Genomic DNA, 20,122 nt, shown 5'->3' with positions numbered 1-20,122 from the left:
AGAAGAAGAAGAAGAAGATAGCAGGAGGGGAAGAATGAAGGGGGGGAAATCGGAGGGGGGGATGAACCATGAGAGAAGATGGACTCTGAAAAACAAACTGGGGGTTCTAGAGGGGAGGGGGGTGGGAGGATGGGTTAGCCTGGTAATGGGGTATTAAAGAGGGCACGTACTGAATGGAGTACTGGGTGTTACACGCAAACAATGAATCATGGAACACTACATCAAAAACTAATGATGTAATGTATGGTGAGTAACATAACATTAAAAAAAAAAAAAAAGACGGGTCCTGTGCATCAGGATCTCACAAGGCTCTGATTATGGTGTCAGGCAGGACGAAGTTCTTATCCAAAGTCTCAACTAGACAAGGATCTAACCCCTGTGGTTGTTGGAACAATTCAGTTCCTGGAGGCTGTTGGACCGAGGGCCTCAGTTCCTAGCTTGCTGTTGGCTCTAAGCCCCATCATCTGTTTGCCATGTGGACCTCTCCAACATGGCCACTTGCTTCATCAGTGCACGCAAGCCAGGAAGGCAGTTGGGAGAGTCTGCTAGCCGCAGAAGTTACAATCTCCTGTATCCTGATCAAGGGGCATCCCATCACCTTTGCCATCTTAGGCCAAAAGGAAAAAAAGGAAAAAACCACATGTATCAAACTTGCACACCTGTTGGTTGAAGCAAGTCATAATGGTTTTCTATTGCTGCTATGACAAATTACTGCAGACTTGGTGGCTTACAGTTCTCTAGGTTAGAAGTTCAACATGGGACTGACAGGGCTAAAATCAAGGTCTCGACAGGGCAGCATTCCTTTTTGGAAGCTCCGGAGGAAAATCCATTTCTTTGCCTGTCCAGCTTCTAGAGGCTTCCACATCCCTTGATTTGTGACCTCCCCCCCACTCATCTTCAAAGCCAGCAACACTGCATCTCTCTGACCCTTCTGCAATCACCTCTCCCTCTGACGCTGACTTACCCAGGAAAGATTCCTTCAAGGACTCCTGAACTAAGTTGGGCCCACCCAGATGATCCAGGATGGTCTTCCCATCTCAAGGTCCTTATTCCTTTTTTTTTTTTTTAAGATTTTATTTATTTATTTGACAGAGAGAGAGAGAGCGAGAGCAGGGACACAAGCCCGGGGAGTGGGAGAGGGAGAAGCAGGCTTCCCGCTGAGCAGGGAGCCCGATGCGGGACTCAATCCCAGGACCCTGGGATCATGACCTGAGCCGAAGGCAGACGCTTAACGACTGAGCCACCCAGGCGCCCCAAGGTCCTTATTCCTAATGGCATTTGCAAAGGCCATTATTCTGTCTACTCACTCAATGATAGGTCCTGCCCATGCTCAGGAGGAGGGAGTTGGATAAGGGTGTTAGTAACAGGAGGCAGGGACCATTGAGGAACTGGGGCTTTTTCCCCCTCATCGGGAGTGAGGCATCTGATGCAGCTTCATCACAGGCAAGTCTTCATTCTTGCCTTCACCATCCACCGGGGGATGTTGGGTGACCGTGACTTCTGTGTGCCAAGTAGGGTTCTCCGAATGTTAACCAAAGAAGCCAACCCTGGTTGACATAAGGAAGAAGACGTTTCTTGGAGGGCTGGTGGGGCCACAGAACGAATGGAAAGCTAGAAAGCTGCACTTGGAAAAGAACAAGAAGAAAAGTGGCTCTGTGATCTAGGAATCAGGGACGATCACTGTGGGGCCCTAGCAAGAACAGTCTGGTCCGGAAACAGCCAGTGGGAGACAACAAAGAGCCGTCTCCAGTCCAGTTAATCACAATACAAGTTATTTTTGGCTCATGAGGCATTCCAGCATGGGTATATATGCCTGGTTGGGTGGCTTCTGTGGCTCTGTCATCCCTTAGGGCCTCAGAGTCCCTTCACTTCCAGCCAGTGGGTAGGGAAAGCGTGAAAAATCCTCTAGGAGGTGAGCGCGGGCCAGACCTGGAAGTGGCTCTGTCACACATTCACTTTAGCTACCACTTGGTGGCATGGTCACATCTCACTGCAAGGAAAACCTGGAAATGTAGTCTGTGTGCCCAGGAAGAAGATGAACTGGATTTTGGGGAGCTTGAAGCAAGGGTGTGTTTTTGTCAATAAAGTTTTATTGGAACGTGGCCATGCCCATTTGTTTACATACCGGACACGCTGCATTGGCAGAACAGTCACAGCGGTGACTGTCCCGCCTGCCAGGCCCGAAATGTGGACTGTCTGGCCCTCTACAGAAGGAGTCTGCTGAGCCCTAGAGCAGTCTGCAAAAAGCACAAAGGTCCCTATTTCTTGGCATCCAATGAGATAGGGGATATAACAGCTGTTAGTACACCTAGCGCAGAGCAGCATGGGTGAGTAATCGATTGCGGGCAATTACGAACCCGCTAGAATCTATTCACGTATTAGTACCTCTGCATTAGGACCGGCCTTCCATCCATATATAATGTCACCAAAAGCACCAACTATGATGTTTGTCCTTTCTCTGTAGGTTTTATGTATTTCCAGGTTTCTTCCTGCAAAGCTAAGATCTCATTCCTTCAGGAGCCTTCATTGAGTGCCTGATGTGAGCCAGACTCTAGGGAAATGTAGAGAAATGAGACCTGTTCTTGCCCTGGAGAAGCTCCCCAGCTAGCATCAGAGAGACAGACATGTAGGCCGGTACTCGGAGTATGTTTGGGACAAGAGCTGGTTAAAGAAAGTCAAGAGCTATTCCAACACAAAATGCTGTCTGAGGGTCCTGGCAGCCTTCCCATAGAGGATCATTGAGGGTGGGCCTTAAAGGTTGGATAGGAGTTTGCCAGAGAGGCAGGGTGTCAGAGGCATTCCAGACAAGGACAGTACATGTTCCTCTCTGAGCAAACATTTATCCGGTGCCCATGGTGAGCCTGGTCCTGTGCCAGGCCCCCAAAGTACAGTGACCCCAGACAGACGAGGGCCTCACCCGCAGAGTTTATGCCCAGCCGAAGAAGGTCACTGTAGAATCATGACCCATGAGATGCCGTCAGAAAGGACACATGTGAGAAACTCTGGGAACCTGGAAGGGAGGAAGTCTGTGTGGTCTCTCTGTCTTTGGAAAATAACTTTATATAGTTTTTACTTTTATATTTTATCACTTTTTAATTTTTTAATTATTTTATTTTTTTCATCATGATAGGTGCACTCCTTAATCCCCATCACATATTTCACCCATCCCTCCCTCCACTCCCCTCTGGTAACCATCAGTTTGTTCTTTTTAGTTAAAAGTCTGCTCCTTGGTTTCTCTCTCTCTCTCTTCCTTTGTTTGCTTTGTTTCTTAAATATCACATGAGTGAGATCATATGATAATTGTCTTTCTCTGACTTATTTCACTTAGCATTATACTCTCTAGCTCCATCCACATCATTGCAAATGGCAAGATTTCATTTTTTTATGGTTGAGTAATATTCTGTCTCCCCCGCCACACAAACACACACACACACACATCACATCACATCTTTATCCATTCATCAATCGATGGACACGTGGGCTGCTTCCATAGTTCACCTGTTGTAAATAATGCTGCAATAAACATAGGGATGCATGTATTCCTTTGAATTAGTGTTTTTGTATTTTGGGGGGTAGATACCCAGGAGTATGATTACTAGGTTGTAGGGTAGTTCTGTTTGTAATTTTTTGAGGAACCTCCATACTCTTTTTCCAGGGTGGCTGTACAAGTTTGCATTCCCACCACCATGGGAATGGACGAGGGTTCCCCTTTCTCCTCATCCTCGCCCACACTTGTTGTTTCTTGTGTTGTTGATCTTAACCATTCTGACAGGTTGAGGTAAAATCTCATTGTAGTTTCGATTTGCATTTCCCTGATGATGAGGGATATTGAGCATCTTTTCATGTGTCTGCTGGCCATTTGGATGTCTTCTTTTAGAGAAATGACTGTTCATGTCTTCTGCCCATTTTTGAATTGGGTTATTTGTTTTTTGAGTGTTGAGTTGTGTCAGTTCTTTATAGATTTTGGATCCTAACCCTTTTTGGACATGTCATTTGCAAATATCTTCTCCCGTTCCATAGGTTGAGTTTTAATATATATTTTTTAAACTCTCAGTGGTTGACATTTTGGCCACTGGATGTCATCACAGATCTAGCTCCCCCTGGCCCCAGTTTGATTTTATGAAAATCTACAAATGTGCGTATTTAGGTGTGCAACATGGTGTTTTGCTCTAACTGTTCTTTCTTCCCCCACCACCTTTATCAGGCTAGGCTGGCAGAGGGCCCGATGGCCGAAGACCACCGAGAGCCCCTGGCAGGAGCCGGCGCCCTCCGGGAGACCCTCCGGGTGCTCCTGCCCCACACGAAGGAGGAGCTGGTGCCGGAGCTCGGGGAGAAGGTAGAGCGCAGCGTGGTGCGGCTCCTGTGGGAGGCCGCTGAGCTGTTCTGCGGGGGCTGCCGGAGGGAGTGTCTGCAGGCCAGCGAGGCCATCCTGGACTACTCCTGGGAGAAACTCAACACGGGCCCGTGGCAAGACGTCCACAAGGACTGGCGCCGTGTCTACGCCTTCGGCTGCCTCCTGAAGGCCGTGTGTCTGTTCGAGGAGCCTGGGGATGGCCCCGCAGTGGCCGCAGCCCTGAAGGCCTGTGACATGGGCCTGCTGATGGGGGCGGCCATCCATGGGGACATCCTCATTAAAGTCGCCGCCGTCCTCCAGGCGCACCTCCCCTCGGGAAAGAGGCCCGGCCCAGGCCCGGCCCAGGAGCAACCCAGCATGAAGGTATCTAGGTGGGATTGTCGCCTGCCACACCTCACATGCCGCCACAGCTCAGTTTTTTCTAGAAGGGAGGAGTCAGCTGTCCCCAGGGGTGAGGCCTCACGGCGTGCTGACCTCTGGCGGAAAATAGCATCTCGGCGGATTTAGAAATGGAACGGCCCGGTCTGTTTTCTCAGTTCCCCCCCACACACACACACTTTCGGCAAAAGCAGTGCCCTTTCAGGAGAGAGGGAGGGTGGAGGCTCTGTGGCGCCGAGAGCGGCAGCTCGAAGGGCTCGTGTGGGCCAGAGCCGTGGGCAGCTGTGGCCCGCTCCTTCCGGCCTGTTCTTGGTCAGCTGGCTGAAGCGTCACCCACTTTCCGGGCTGCCTCGCCCCCGGTGCTGTGGAGTTGGGGCGAGCTGCTACCTCCAGCGGCCTCCTGGTCCCGTGGCTGGTCGGTCCCGCCCTTGAGGTCCTGGCCTGGGGGGTTCCTGGTACTTGGGGGTGCGAAGCACACTGCGCAGAGCTGAGGGCGGTGGCAGACAGGGAGTCAGGCCCCAGCGCTGGCGTGCAGCCCTCAGCTGCGACACCTCTGGGTGTGTCTGGTCGCTGGGAGGAAATAGGTCTGTGACACGAGCACGTGGGAAAATATTGCATCTCACCTGTGGTTTAAAAAGAAAAAAGGCAGGAACGGGGAAGCAGCCATTGTTGGCCGTGAAATCCTCAGAGGAGGTTTCCTGTGATACCCGGTGCCGCCGAGGACGCCAGGGGGCCACGGGCATGGCGTGTGGGTTGACCCTTCACGGGGCAGGGCAGACATGCCTGTGCCCTTCGACCCAGGGGTTGCACTTCTCTTTCCCACGCCAGGTCTGCGCCAAGGGAACGTGGAGGTGGCCCCGCACCCCAGGTGATGCTCCCGGCGTGGGCGGCGTCGGGCAGTGTGTGTAGCTGAGGGGGGAGAGCTCACACTCTGGAGTCGGCCTGCCGGAGTCGGCCAAGGGCCTGGGCCCCTCCATGTCCCCATTCCCGTGCCTATAAGGGGGGTTTGCTCGGCGGCTCTCTGGAGCCCAGGCGGTGGTCCAGATGTGCCAGGCGCTGAGGGTACGATACAGAAGGGCCTGTTCTCCTGGAGCCTGGGTTCTAGGAGGCTGTAGAAGAACGTCTTCTCTCGCGCAGTGAGGCTCCCCTGTCTCCCGTGGGTCGTGGACAGAGTGGTTCCCGCCAAGGCCGTGAAGAGGGGGGAAGGCAGCTTCGCTCACACAGGGTGGTCAGGGAGGCCTCCGATGAGGGCAGGTGTGACAACCAAAGCAGAGGGTATACAGGCCAAGAACAGGCAAGTGGGAGGCCTTGCACCCGGCCCGCGGGGACAGAGGGAGCGGACCCCCACCCACCGGTGATCCTGGGCGCTCTACTTGGGAGGTCTCTCCCAGTAACGTGACAGGTGAGCAAACTGAGGCCCGAGGGAGTGACTGGCTCAGGTCACTTGGTTGACAGGTGGTTGAGGGAAGTCCTGGCGCAGGGGCACCCACGACCTCGCCGGGGCTGTGACCTGCTTTAGCTGGGCTGCCCATCCCTCACGTCCCTGCTGGGCGTCAGAAGCTGGGCCAGGAACACGTGGTCACGGGACAGGGTCCTTTGACACCAGATGGCGTTTGGGGTGGTGACTTTTCCTCTCTTGCGGAGTTTCCGTCTGTACGTTCCTTTTATAATCGAACAGACCCTTGAACTGGTAAAGAAAAAGGTCTGGGTGTCGCCAGAATGAAGAGGAGGAGGGGGATGCAGGGACAGTGCTAACATGTATGGCGCTGTCATCAGTAACGGAGTAAGCTAGCCTGCGGGGACACAGACGCCCAGCCCAGCGCCTCAGATGGTCACTTCTCGGCGCTTTGATTTTTAAACAGAAAGCGAGGGACGACCCTGTTTCGGTTCCGGATGTGGCGTTGGAGAGACCGGTCCCCCGGCTTCGCTGTCCGTCCCTCCAGCATTTCAGGAAGCAGTTTCTGGTTCCCGGGAGGCCTGTGATCCTGGAAGGCGTGGCGGACCAGTGGCCGTGCATGACGAAGTGGAGGTGGGTGGCTCTGCCCGATCCAGCCCCCCACCCCCACCCGGGGACTCCCCGATTCCGTCTCCCTTCGTCCCAAGGAAATGCAGCCTCACATGCACATCCCGACCGTCCCTGCGTGGATCGCTCGGGGTTAACCGGGGATTACAGGCGCAGTGCGCCAAGTTCGTGGCAGAGATGGAAAGGTCCGTACTTCCACAGCTCACTGCTCTAAGCCGGTTCTAGTGAGTGCTCGCCTCGTGCGGCGTGAAGTCTGTTAAAGCCATTTTGCACAATCTGAGGTGTCCCCTGGACCTTCCCAGGGGCCCTGAGGCCTAAGAGCAGAAGAACGAACCCGAGACACGGCCCCCTCCCCTGCAGGCAGGGCTCCTGGGCTTGTTCCCTCCTCCCATCTGCTCCGATTCATGGTGGTGACAGCAGGTCGGGCCACTGGGCGGTGGCCGGCATGCCGAAGCTGTGGAAAGGAGCAGGGGTCTCTGAGGATGATGGATCGGCTCCCCTGTCTCCCGTGGGTCGTGGACGGAGTGGTTCCCACCAAGGCCGTGAAGAGTACCGGCCGCTGGGGCCATCGTCCCGCAAACATTCATTACGGGTCTTACTATGGACCAGCCGCCACGATCGGCTCGTGCTGTGTTTTCTCTCTCTGTCCTCCCCATTCCCATCCCGTGGGCCAGGTATCGTCATCACCCTAGCTTACCAGTGGGCAGAGGTCCCCGGCCGGTCATGGGCAGGGCCAGGCTGCCCGAGCTCAGAAGCCAGCGCCCCCGCCGTGCCGTCTGCTGTTTGCTCGGAGGTCTCTGAGCTCAGAGACAAGGTGAGCGGAGAAAGAACTGGGAGGCTTTCGGCCAGCAGGGCGATAGAACCACCCAGCAAGAAGCTTGGCGAACCAGCCTCCCCAGATCTCTCTGCAATGGTGTCAGTGGGCTCATCACCCCACGTGTCGGTGCCCGAGTGCCCCCCGCCAGTGAAGGGGGGGTAACAGCAGTCTCTCCCTGTGGGGCTGTGTGGAGACCAGAGGCCAGTGTGGCTGAGTGCCCGGCAGGTCTTAGCCAAAGCGACAGTGGTGACCATACGTATCTGTCTTCTAGTTTGGAGTATATCCAAGACATTGCCGGCTGCCGAACTGTCCCGGTGGAAGTCGGTTCCAGGTACACGGACGAGGACTGGTCGCAGACGCTCATGACGGTCAATGAGTTCATCAGCAGATACGTCAGGAGTGAGGTACGTCATTGTGCTTCCTCCCCCGCAGCGTTTACGGTGGGAGCTCACGGGACATCTGGGAGCTGCAGGACGAGGATTTGGAGGGGCTGGTAGGGGGGCCAGAGTGAGGAAGGCCAGCTGCAGGGTATGCGGAACGCTGACTCATTTCAGGTCTTTTTTTTTTTTTTTAGTGTCTTTGTAAGATTTTGCACCCATCCCCACTATCTAATTCCAGAACATTCTCATCACTCCCCAAGAAATGCCGTAGCCATGAGCAGTCACTTCCTCTTCTGCTATAGACAACCCCTAATCTGCTCTATATTTCCATGGATTTCCCAATTCTGGACTTGGCGTAGAAACAGAATTGGACAGTCTGTGGCCTTCTGTGTCCAGCTGCTATCGGCACCGCACTCTCGGGGTTCCCTGCTGTGGCTGGGTAATATCCCGGGGTGTGGACACCCCGCATTTTGTTTATTGTCAGCTGATGGCCGGTCAGGTGGTCTACACTGGCTGGTGTGAAAAGCGCCACTGGGAACGTTCCCGTCCAAGTTTCTCTGTGTGGACGTATGTTTTCGTTCTTCTCGGGTATATACGAGATGCCGAATCGCCGGGTCACAAAATGTTTGACCGTTTTGAGGAACCGCCAGATGGTTTCCAAAAGCAGCAGTGCTGTATTCTCGTGTCAGATTATTCACAGTAAGGGCCGGGGGTGGCTTCCCCTTCCTGAGGCCCGAACAGTTCCTCTGGGCTCAGAAGGGAAGCCCGCACGTGGCGCATGGACCCTTACGGGGAGGGGACATCCACCCAGCCTCGGCAGTCCCGGCCGTCTTCCTGGCCCGGAGAGCAGAGCCCTTCCCGAGGGAGGTCGGGGAATTTCAAATCCGTGGTCTGCGATTGTTCCACACACTTCCTAGCAACTCACACCCAGGGCAGCCCCAGGCCCAGCCCCTGGAAAGTTCTGATTCGGTTTCATCTGGGTCTGCTGCAGTCCAAGGGCCTGGGGGGTGACCATGCTGGCTGATAGTTTGAAACACAGAAGAGTAAACCACAGAAAGCTCTGAGCACAGCATGGTCAGCGCCCGGCTAACCTGAGTTAGCATCTTTGGGCCAGAATCCCCGTGACAGCAGAGATCACACAGATCCGGCCCTGCCCGCCACAGAACCCCAGGTCTGGCTTGTTGTGACTTTTCGAGTCATCAGGAAGAGAAGGGAGTTAGGGAGAGGGCTGGAAGCAGAGAAAGTCTTGAGGGATTCTAGAGAGAAGCCTCCATCTCCTTCAACATAATAGTTTGGAGTATATCCAAGATATTGCCAGCTGCCAAACTGTCCCGGTGGAAGTCGGTTCCAGGTACACAGACGAGGACTGGTCGCAGACGCTCGTGACGGTCAATGAGTTCATCAGCAGAGCCTGGGAGACCCAGGCCGGCGGGGCTCTGGCTATGGTGCGGGGACTGGCGGCCAGCCTCCCGTGTGCTCCACCCCCAGCGGCCCTTCCAGAGCCTGCGCCACCTCCCAAGAAGGCCTGGAGCCTTGTGGAGCCCAGTTTGTAAGGCACTGATCTTTCCATCCGTCTGATGGCAGAGATGTTCACAAGATGATCATCTCTGGGGAGTGCAGCCGGGATGCAGGAAATGGGTGCTCACAGTTGTGCTGGGAAGTCAGTACATGGTTAATTTTGGGAAAATAAGCTGGCAGAAGCTACTAGAATTTAAAATGCACACACTCCTTGACTCAGTTGTTCTGTTTTTGGAAGGACATAAATATAAGGACCAGAATATTAGGCTGTTTATGGAAACACTGGCTAAATAACCTGACTGTCCACCAGCAGGGGGTGATTGAATTCATGGGGTGTCCTGCCTATAAAACATGTATCCGTCAAAAAAAAAAATGAGGCAGATCTGTACGTACTCACCTGAGGAGATACTCATGAGGTTTGTCATTAAATGAAACAAAGATTTCCAAGTAATACATATGATACCATTCCATTTTTATTTATAAAAGAAATCCTCATGGGTGTACAGCCTCTTCATTTTCATGGGGGGAAACTGAGCCTGGGGCATCCCTACAGAGGCGGCCCCAGATCCTGAGTCTCCCTGGGGCCCAGCGCTGCCCGCAAGAGGGAGAGCATCGCCGATGTTCGCCCCTGGGGCACAGAGGGGCCCAAGGGGGACGGGACGCACTTGCCAGCTGGCTGCCCGTGGCTGGGGCGCACCCGGTGCCAAGAGCGAGCGGAACAGCGCCTGGAGGGTGCTCCTTACGGCTAACCAGGCTTTTTCTGTGTCGCTTCCGGTTTTCCTTCCGCGGATCAGTCGAGGGACGTCGGGTACCTCGCGCAGCACCAGCTCTTTGACCAGGTAAGTCTGAGACCACGCTCCTCTGTCCTTGACCCTGCCACCTTCTCCCACCTCCCTTCCTGGGCTCTGAGCCGCAGAGGGCTGGAAAGGCTCTAGCAGCCTCTTGGGCCACCCACAGGGGTGGCGCCCGTGTCCCCCTCACCAGCGGGCAGCAGGTGGCGAGCGGGAGACTGGGCGTGCCGACCTCAGGGCCCCAAGCCTGGGGTGGGGGGGTGAGGAGGCCACGGCATCGGAAGGAGGTGGCCCCAGCGAAGTGGAAGCAGTTGTGGTCGGACGTAGAGGAATGGGTCCTGGGGAGCCGAGTGAGGGCAGCAGGCTCTGACCCAACCCGGAAAGAGCAGGTCCCTGCTGTCCTTGACCGTGGGTTTTCCAGGGGGGTTTTCCAGGGGGGTTCCCAGCACCGTCCTTAGCCCATCTCAGCTGTCAGCTCACGAGGCCGTCTCCCCCCAGCTGGGCCTGTGTGCTCCTGGCAGGGGCCGGGTTCAGTTCCTCTGGGTCCCCAGCCCTGGTTGGCCAGACTGAAGACCCTCAGGACAGACTGCTTGAAGGCTGAAGGCGGAGGGGGTCTCAGGCTGAGGCTGAGAGGAGGAGCGGGGTCCAGCCAGGCCGGAGGCAGGAGGACATTGCAGGGAGAGGCACCTCATGCACTGAGGCTCAGGGGTGCACTCTGGAGCGGGCCCCCTGTGCTGGGTGCATCCACCTGCCTGGGAGATGTGTTCAGAAGAGCAGAGCGAGAAGGCAAAGAGGGAGGCTGGGCCCCAACTGGGCGAGCCTTGAAGGTCAGACCAAGAACTCGGATTTATCTGCAAGGCAGCAGGGAGCCCTGGGAGGTTTCTGAGCAGGAGGATCCCAGTAAGAGGAGGTATTCCGGGGAGATCCATCAGGAGAGACTGGGGTGGGGGCAGGGCAGAAGTCCTGCTCCGGCTTTCTCCGTCACTGTCACCGGTCAGCCCTAAGAAGGGAGCATGACAGGGTGGCCCCACCAGCGCCCCAGGAGCTGACAGAAATGCAGGATGGCTCCCAGCCCCCACCCCGGCAGCGCGTGTCCCGTGCACCTGTTACCCGGCGCCCCGAGCACACGGTGAGGAGGGGGTCACGACGCGCTGGTGGGACCCCGGGGGCTGCCTGGCTGCGGGGAAGTGAGAAAGCGAGGATGCGCCGTGGACAGAGGGAGCTCCGCTCTGGTGAGAACAGGAGGTGCCCCAGAAGATGAACAGCGCTTGTGCGTGGTCACATGGTGTGCGGTTTTTCCTGTTCTTCTCTGCAATTTGCAAAGCATCTAGAATGAGCCCGTATGCTCATCATCATGAGAAAAAATAGACTTTATTTTTAAATGTAGACACAACAAGGGAACAAAGTGAAGTGGAACCCGATTGCCTTCCGAGTTTTCAGAGCCATCTGGTTAGGCTGAAACAACCTGACAGCTTATCCCAGGGAGGTCACTGAACAGTTTCCTTCTGTCCACCCCCTGCCCTGTCCCCCCACTCACTTCACTCTGTTCTGGGAGCGGGGGGCCGGAATGCTGCCCCGGGCCTGGGCTTCCTCGTGAGCCCCTCTGCACCCTGCTCTGGGTCTGGCCCTGGGGGGGGACAGGGTAAGGAAGAGCCGCCCCTCCCGTCCCAGTGGACCTGAAATCCAAGTACATCAGCTGGTGACGAGCGCCCCCAAGAGAAGAACAGAGGCAGCCTTGTGGCGGTGGCTCTGGGGAGCCCAGGGGCAGGGAAGGCGTCTACAGGAGGTGAGACTTCAGTGGCGACCTCGAAGATGAGCAGCCTCCAGCCATGGGGCGGATGTTTTGCCCACTTTTTTTATTGGGTCGTTTGTCTTTTGAGTGTTAGGAGTCCTCTGTATACGTTCTGGGTCTAAGCTAGTTGTCTAGTGTAAGAGCCGTATTTGATGCCAATCCTTAACTTTCTTCTTTTGTCTAAAAGGAGACAAGAGGGGGGCATGCCAGCAAGGGGGGGCAGCAGGAGCGGACTTGCCCCTTGAGCGGGGCTGGAGCCGAGTGCCTGGGGTTGGGGGGGGCGGGGAAGAAGCAGGTGGGGCTGGAAGAGGAAGGATGGTCTTTCCCATGCCTGGGGCCGCGTGGGAGGGTTGGGGGCCTTCTCAGATGGCCGAGGCCCAGTCCTGGAGGGGAATGGAAGGTGGGCGGGTGGGGCAGCGGGGAGACCCCCAGGAGGCTGCTGCCGTAGTCCAGGGGGAGCTGATGCCCGGGGAAGCGGACAGCTTCCAGCCTGGTGCCAGCTGCTAGCACCTGCACACAGGTGGCTGGGCGAGGCCGAGGGAAAGGGAGCAGTCAAGGAAAACTCTAGACTTGAGACCCGAGCGCCCGGTCAGTGGAGCCGAGGGATCCAGGAGGGACTTCGCTGGTGTCTCGGCCAGACTACAGACACTGTGGTGGGGCCCAGCAGGAATGCCCGGGCAGGGCAGCACCTGGCCTGGGCGGGGATGGGGAGTTATGCCCCGAAGGGGGAGATCTGGGTCAGTCAGGGCCCGAACCACAGCCAAGGTCTGCCGGGTCTGCCCCTGGGCTAGGGCTACTCTCACTGCCCGTCCTGACAGGGGACCCAGGTCCAGTTGGGGCTGTCCCAGCCCCCAGGAGCCTGCGCACCCAAAATTAAAGGGGCCGGAGTGGGTGGGGGCTGGGTGGGCTGCACTCTCTTTCCCAGGCCTCCCGAATTAGGACTTTAGATCCTGCCTCCTGCCCTCTCCGAAGGAAAGGGGGAGTCTAGCGAGCAGGCCCCTACTGTGCCATCCCAAGTGACCAGCCTGTCCCCTGAACTTGGTCACACCTCCCGTGGGCCCTGTGAAGCCACAGGTAAACTCGCCTCCCTGTCCTAGGGCAGCCATTTTCGATTTTACTAGAACAAGAGGAAGCAGTTTGAGAAGCAGAAGGCAAAGTGCCCAATTGTTTTTAAGACGAACCAAGACCTTGAAGACATTTTGCCTTTTGGAGGGCCACCTGGATCTTTCTCTCGGGTCCCCAGAGGTGTGTTTTCACCTCTGCTGCCCAGAGTGCCACCTGGCAGGCCCCCGCACTGCTTTGTGGGGCCTTCTCTGCTTCCACGAAGCTCAGTGGCTCCCACCTGAAACCTCTTGCCCAAAAACCTCTTACTGACTTTTCTCCCAGGGGCCCCATGTTGTGGGAGATTGTGGCCACCACACTAGGCCTCCCTTTAATTATCGGTCACATGATGGGAGCATTCCTTCTCTTGGGGGGGGTGGTCTGTGAATCCGTGGCCAGTAGCCAGTGGCTCTCACCATTTGACCAACCAGTCACAGTCCAGAAACCCTGATGATGTCATCAGGGACCAATCAGCTTCCGAGCGTCCCAGCAGGAAGCAGCTGTGTGTGACCGAGCCTCGTGGTGATGGAGAAGCAGGAGGCTCCCAGAGGCCTTTGGCATCTCCTGCCACCCCCCACCCTACCGGCCACCCCACGGGCCGACAGGACAGGGGACCCCAGACTGGGAACTTGTACGTTAGCTCGGAGCAGTGGACACAGCCGCATTTCTCTACTTCTGCACAGGCTGTTTGAGACAGAACAGCCTGAGGTCCCTGCAGGGAGAACATTCCAGCCATTCCCAAGGATCCATCAGTGGCTTCTTGGCCAGCACCCTGAACTTGGAGCAGCTATGACTGAAAGATGGCGAAAGCCTGCCTGCAGCTGCCCCTTCAGAGCAGGGAGACGTCCCTCTCAAGATACCTGAGGAAAGTAGCCGAGGGGTTCCCCCCACCGCCACCCATTAGGGACCAGGCGTCGGTTTCTGTGGAATTTCCCCGAGCCGCCGAGCCACCTGCCCCGGTAGCAGGCAGTCTTCGAGGCTTGGGGCTGCGGGGGCCATGGAGGCCTGGCCTCCGTGGGAGAGAACCGGCATCTGATGGGCCTTCAGAAGGCCCGGCGAGGGATACATCCAGGGGAGCGGGCCCGCGGCCCCCTCCCCGGGGTGTCCGGACCCCTCACCAGCCCTGAGCAGGGGTGCTGGGGCCCTTCTGCGGGGTGCAGCCCCAGCGGGGCCCTCTGAAGGCCCAGCCAGGGAGCAGGGAGGACGCAGGGCTAGAAGCGAACTCCAGAGGGGACACCATGCTTGCTGTCTGAAAGCACCTCTTGTCGGCGGGTCAGGGACGGCAGCCGGGGCGGGGAGCCAACAGCACCTCCCTTGTATGGAACTCATTTCTACATAGTGTCTGGTTTTTGCCCTTTGATTATTCATGTAGCTTATGTACCGGGATCCTTATTATGTTTAACCCTTGGGTACCACAGTGCAAAAGTTTCTCCCTTTATTGGCCTTTGGATTCATGAACGTATTTAAAATGTATGCACGGTGACTGCTTTCTCCTTAGTCCATTTTGGGGAATCTCCCTTTCCAGAGATTTGATAAATACCCAACCCCATTTTCTTTCTGTTTTTTTCTTTGATTTGATTTTCAAAAACGTGGCACTCTGCAGAACATTGCGAGCTGGTGTATTTTTAAGTGCAAAGCAGTGCTATCAGGTTTTCAAAAAGGAAACGAAGATAAAATGCACATGACAGGGAAACAAATCTGGAAATAAAATTATATGTAACTCTTTCCTAATGATTATATATTTATTTTTTCTTTCTTTTTTTTAAAAATTTTATGTATTTATTTACTTGAGAGAGAGAGCTTGCATGTGGGAGGGGCAGAGGGAGAGGGACAAGCAGACTCTGTGCTGAGCACAGAGCCCAACATGGGGCCCGATCTCATGAGATCACAGCCTGAGGCGAAATCAAGAGTCGGATGCTCAACAGACTGAGCCACCCAGGTGTCCCTATATATTAATTTCTTCAATTGGTTTTTCAATTCCCCCACAGTAAAACGCAGACGTAGTTTACTGAACCGGGATAAACAGGATCTCTCCGGGAGAGATCACACTGTAAAAAGGCAGTGTGTGTTTGGCCGTCCTGTGAGATGGTCCATTGACTTTGGGGCTGGTGCGTCCCCGGCCGGGGCTCGGCCTTCCCACCTGTGCTCTGACCCCACAGATCCCAGAGCTGAAGCAGGACATCGGCATCCCGGACTACTGCTGCCTGGGCGACGGGGAGGAGGAAGAGATCACCATTAATGCCTGGTTTGGTCCCCAAGGAACCGTGTCCCCCCTTCATCAGGACCCTCAGCAGAACTTTCTGGTCCAGGTGGGAGTTGCTCCAGAGCGTCGGCCTTGTGCCTCCCCAGCCCGGCCCCGCGCAGCCTGGCCACGTTACCCGTGTTTAAACACCAGAGAGAGGGGTGTGGACAAAAATGAAATCAGAGAGACGGTACCAGGCCCCTCTGGGGCCCTCCTTCCGGCGGAGGCTGGTTCCAGGTGTGGTTCCGGGACCAGCAACCCCCGGGATGGTGGCCGCGTCACTCGGGCAGAGCAGGGCCGTCTCGGGACGGAGCGAGTGCCCTCACACTGCGTGTCCTCTGCCTCCCCCCGCCACCCCCCTTCCATCAGAACCAGGCCGGTTTCCCCCTGCCAGCACCTCTCCCCAGACGAGGCATGGCTTCCCGGCCACTGGATGGTGTGTCCTGAGACCCTGACCCAGACAGGGAGCAGGTGTGCTTATTGCAAGGGGAGGGGCACCTGTTGTGAAACCACCTTATTTTTTGCAGGCAGAGGTTTAACAGATGAGAACGTTCTTCCAGCAGAGGCACTAGAGGGGCTGAGAGCTGGGCCCCGGAGCCACTGCTTGGTGTGAATGCCAGCCCTGTCACTATTCAGCCTGGTGACCTTGAGCCACTTGGCTAGCCTCTCTAGTTACTGATCCATAATATATTTGGAGGCTAAACCTATGCCTGGCCTGGAACGGGCATGGCAGGGATGGGGCAGTCTGGGCGCAGGGAACAGCACGTGGAAAGGCGCGGAGAGGTGTGGGAGGCTGGTGGGTTCAGGGACCTGCGGTCCGCGGGGGGCAGCCGTGGCGCTGGGGGCAGCAGCTGAGTGACGAGTCACCGTCTTCCCAGGTGCTCGGCAGGAAGTACATCCGGCTGTATTCCCCGCAGGAGTCAGAGGCTTTATATGCACACGAGACGCACCTTCTTCATAACACGAGCCAGGTGGGTGCTCGGGGACCCCGCGTGACGCTGCAGATTCTCCCACCCATCCCTGGAGACCAGGCAGGTGACCGCTCGGGTTTTCTTCAGGTTGACGTGGAGAATCCCGACCTGGAGAAGTTCCCCAAGTTTGCTGAGGCCCCGTTCCTGTCCTGCGTCCTGTCTCCCGGAGAGATCCTGTTTATCCCGGTTCAGTACTGGCATTACGTGCGGGCTCTGGACTTGAGCTTCTCCGTCAGCTTCTGGTGGTCGTAGCCAGGGTCCAAGGGTCCGAGACGCGTCCCCTGCTCCACACCCGGCCTGTGCCGGAGCCTTTGCTGGAGACCAGGCTGGGCGCTGGCCGGACACGGGGCGAGGGTGCAGCAAGGCGCACGCTCCGGGCCAGGTACGTGCAGCAGAGGCAGGTGGGCCAGACCCCAGGAGGACGTCCCCGGCCGACACCCCGCCTGGAGACCCCGGGCATCGTGAGGCCTGAGGTGCTGGGGACACGGACTGGCAGTGTGCACGGCGTTAGGGGTGGGCTCTGAGGTCGGCTGCCTGGATTCAGACCTGGCCCCTTGGCTTACTTGCTGTGGGAGAGGTGGGATGGATACCTCACTGTGTGTGTCTCCATGGGGAAAACAGGGCAGCTCGAGCACCCACCACGGAGAGTTTGAGAGGCAGTGCGCGGACAGAGCCCCGGCAGGTCCACGAGCATTAGCTGCTGTCTGATCTTAATAATTACTGTGATTGCCCCCGACTTGTTTGTCATGACTGGCCTGACAGGACAGCCCCAACCCGCAGACTCTGGAGGAGGCGCTGGCCACGGGCGACGGTCCCTCTCGGCTTGCTCAGCCCAGCCCTGCCGGCAGCGGGGAGTCTGGGGAGGTTTCTGTTGTCATTATGCACGCACAGCCTGACGGGTGGCCATGGCCATCTCCTAGGCTGCATTTTCAACTGTGCCCCCTCCCAGCAGCCAGTCCCCGCACCATGAAACCACCCTCAGCGGTGCCCAGAAGCCCCCTCCTGCCCCTCGGTCTCATTCATTCCCCCCTTGCAGAGAGAGCCTTCCGCCCAGGGGAGCAGGTGGCCCTGCACGCCAGTTCCATGTCCCCGCAGTGCCAGGGCCCACAGGCTCCAAGGCCCCAGGGAAGACTCTGGCGGGCCGGGAACCAACGAGGTGCAGCCTCAGCAGCCGGGGCCTGGCTAGCACGCGGACCCTTGGGTAAGCGAGAGCAGGAGTGGGGAAGCGTCGGTGGGCAGCTGGAACCCTAGCCGCTCGCCTCCTCTGCAAGCGGGCCAGGGCCTTTGAGCTTGATCACGCAGAGCTTGGGGCAGGGAGGCCATCAGTATATGCATGGAGCCGGCGGGGAGGCAGGGGGGCTGAGGCGGAGTGAGGCGGGGCCGCGGCGGGGCCACGCAGGGCAGAGGCAAAGGCCAGCTACTTGGGAGCGAAATGAGGGCTCTCTGCGGAGGCTGCTTGTCCCCCATCTGGCGCTATTAATAGTTCTTTGCCTAATCCGGCAGATGAAGAACTTACCCAGATATCCGCGCCACTGCAGGTAGCGGGGCAGTGGGAAGGCCACTGCGCCCGGCACGCTGGCCGTCGGGGACAAGTGGGCCGTAACTCGGGGGCCCGCCTGCATCTCCCTCAGGCCCCCCAGCCGAGGGTGGCTGTAGCCTCTACGATCCGTCTCTCCCAGCTGGTGGCCCCGCTCCTGCTCCGAACGGCCGAGAGGACATGGGCATTAAAACAGGACGCAGGGGCCTGGCCGCCTGCAGCAGCTGTCCCTTGTCAGGTGGCAGGATGGGGCAGAAGCCGAAATCTTTATGTGCCCTCTGGGCCGAGCTCCAAGGCTGCCGGCAACAGCGGGGCCGGAGGGCTGGCCTCAGCTCTGAGCAGCGCGGACTCGGGTCCACCTGGAGGACGAGCGCCCGCCGGCTGTCCGCCGAGCCAACGAGGGGCGAGCCCGGGGCCACCGTCCCCGACCCGCCTGAGCTGCAGAGGCCGGCCCTGGGCTGGTCCGACGCAGGCACGTGAGGCCTCGAGCCGGATGCGGCCCTGTCCCGGCATCCGGACAGGAGGGACAGTGCAGTAAGGTGCGGATCGTGGCGAGGCCTGTGAAGGGACCGCGACAGGGCGGACCGGGGACGGGACTTAGCACAGATGACATCTGAGTAGCCGGAATGACCAGGAGGCCGCAACCGGCCATGAGGTTTGAGGAGGCGCTCCCAGCAGCAGGTGCAGCGGCCCTGGGGCAGGAAGGCTCAGGCACCGGGGGAGAGGGAGGGACCGCGTGCAGCCAGAGCACCAGGGGCGGGGGGCGGGGGGGACGATTGGGACTGCGCCTGTAGGGGGAGCCGGGTCTGCAAGCTGCTGTGAGAAGGGCCAGCAGGGTGAGCCCGGAAAGCGGAACAGCTGTGTCACCTGTCCCATCCGTAGCTCTCGGAGTGACCGAGTCAGGAGTGTCAGCAGGGAGCAGAGAGGGGGGAGACGGGCTGGGCAGAGAGGCGGGCAACGGCCCAATCCCCAAAGCCTCGAGTGCCAGACATGATCTTAGAACTGTGTATGAGGTTTTGTCGTGTGCTGTCAGGGAGTCCTCGGGAAGTTCAAGTTGGGATCAACGCTGGGAGACTGAGAGCCGGGGGGCCTGTGTCCCCAGGGGCCAGGGGCTCAGAGGTTCTGGAGTCACAGCTAGGACTCACCTGGACCTGCGTGGTACAACCCTGCCCCTCCTCGGGCTGTGGGAAGCCCCCGGGCCCCCCCAAACCCCAAGCTCCAGGGTCCATCCTTTCTCCACTGGTTTTCCTGCCTTCCTGTCATCTCTGCAGATTTCCTTGTACCCTTCCAAGAAAGCTCTTCTCTGCTTAAGCTGGTGGGGATGCTTTCCATTGCCTGCTTGACACCAGACCTCCCTACACAGTCGGGGGGTGCCCATGGGGCTCTATTGGGGGGCTGCTGTTTGCCTCCAGATCCCTCCTGTGCCGGGATCCCAGCCTGGCCCCCAGAGGCTCCGTTGGGAGCATCATCACTGGGATGCCGGGTGATGAGGAGACTCACCTGAGGCTGGGAGGGTGAGCCTCTCACCAGCCGGCACCATTTGTCCATCACGTCCTAGATGCTAGATGCCCCCTGTGCACCGGGCTTGTGGAACAGACCACGGGTGGAGGCCACCTGCCCATTTGGTGCCAAGTTCATTCCCCGTTTGCCTGATAAGAGCATCCCGTTATCTTTGGGAGAGAACTCTGTGGCTCAGAGGCAAGCGCCGATTTGCCAATGCCAACTGGACTATCCTGTCCCATCCCCGCCTCTGTAAGTATCCAGAGTGGAGCTGGGACCACGAGCGTGTTTGCCGGGGCAGGCAAGCCAGTTAATGAGACGCGCCCTCTTCCTCCCAACACAGCGCAGTGGCGTGTGAGGCCTGGAAGGATGGCTAGCAGGAAGAAAGTGGCTAGATTTTCTGGGAGACTGTAAGCACAAGGCCAGCTCAATGAAAATTAGAGGCAGCGATGTGGATGCTTGGTGACATCACAGGACCCACCAGGTCAAGCCTCTCCTGAAGGACCCCGTCTGGCCAAGTCCCTCCTTGTTTAGCCACATTGGGCTGACTGATATCGGGGTGGAAGAGACAAGGAGATGGGAGTCAGAAGTGTGGCAGGTGTGATGAGCAGGGATGTGCGGGAAAATGGGGACCGAGGGCTGGAAGCCGTGACAAGATCCGAAGAGCGGCCGGGGAGCAGGCCAGTGGCGGGAAACGAGGAGGGAAATTGTGCAGGCC

General features: G+C 57.6%; 1 protein-coding gene across 3 annotated transcripts in view; it reads left to right on the top strand.

The window, feature by feature from the left end:
• The window catches only part of KDM8 (lysine demethylase 8), a 24,074-nt gene extending 6,971 nt beyond the window's left edge, over nucleotides 1-17,103 (top strand). Inside the window, exons 2-9 of one of the 3 annotated variants that reach the window (XM_031020277.2) lie at nucleotides 2,465-2,626; nucleotides 4,205-4,717; nucleotides 6,595-6,761; nucleotides 7,844-7,976; nucleotides 10,265-10,309; nucleotides 15,314-15,463; nucleotides 16,275-16,367; nucleotides 16,455-17,103. In XM_031020277.2, the coding sequence (XP_030876137.1) occupies nucleotides 4,226-4,717; nucleotides 6,595-6,761; nucleotides 7,844-7,976; nucleotides 10,265-10,309; nucleotides 15,314-15,463; nucleotides 16,275-16,367; nucleotides 16,455-16,619 (1,245 nt within the window). In that variant the 5' untranslated portion in view covers nucleotides 2,465-2,626; nucleotides 4,205-4,225 and the 3' untranslated portion in view covers nucleotides 16,620-17,103. The remainder of the gene's footprint in view (nucleotides 1-2,464; nucleotides 2,627-4,204; nucleotides 4,718-6,594; nucleotides 6,762-7,843; nucleotides 7,977-10,264; nucleotides 10,310-15,313; nucleotides 15,464-16,274; nucleotides 16,368-16,454) is intronic. The other 2 variants (XM_081819808.1, XM_006749149.3) reach the window with 2 other exon arrangements.
• Nucleotides 17,104-20,122: the final 3,019 nt, after the last annotated feature.

The sequence above is a fragment of the Leptonychotes weddellii genome, chromosome 5, assembly GCF_054177405.1.
Source record: "Leptonychotes weddellii isolate Sample4059 chromosome 5, ASM5417740v2, whole genome shotgun sequence".
Classification (NCBI taxonomy): domain Eukaryota; kingdom Metazoa; phylum Chordata; class Mammalia; order Carnivora; family Phocidae; genus Leptonychotes; species Leptonychotes weddellii.
Note: the sequence above shows the minus strand (reverse complement) of the source record. Positions and strands in the feature narration are given on the sequence as shown.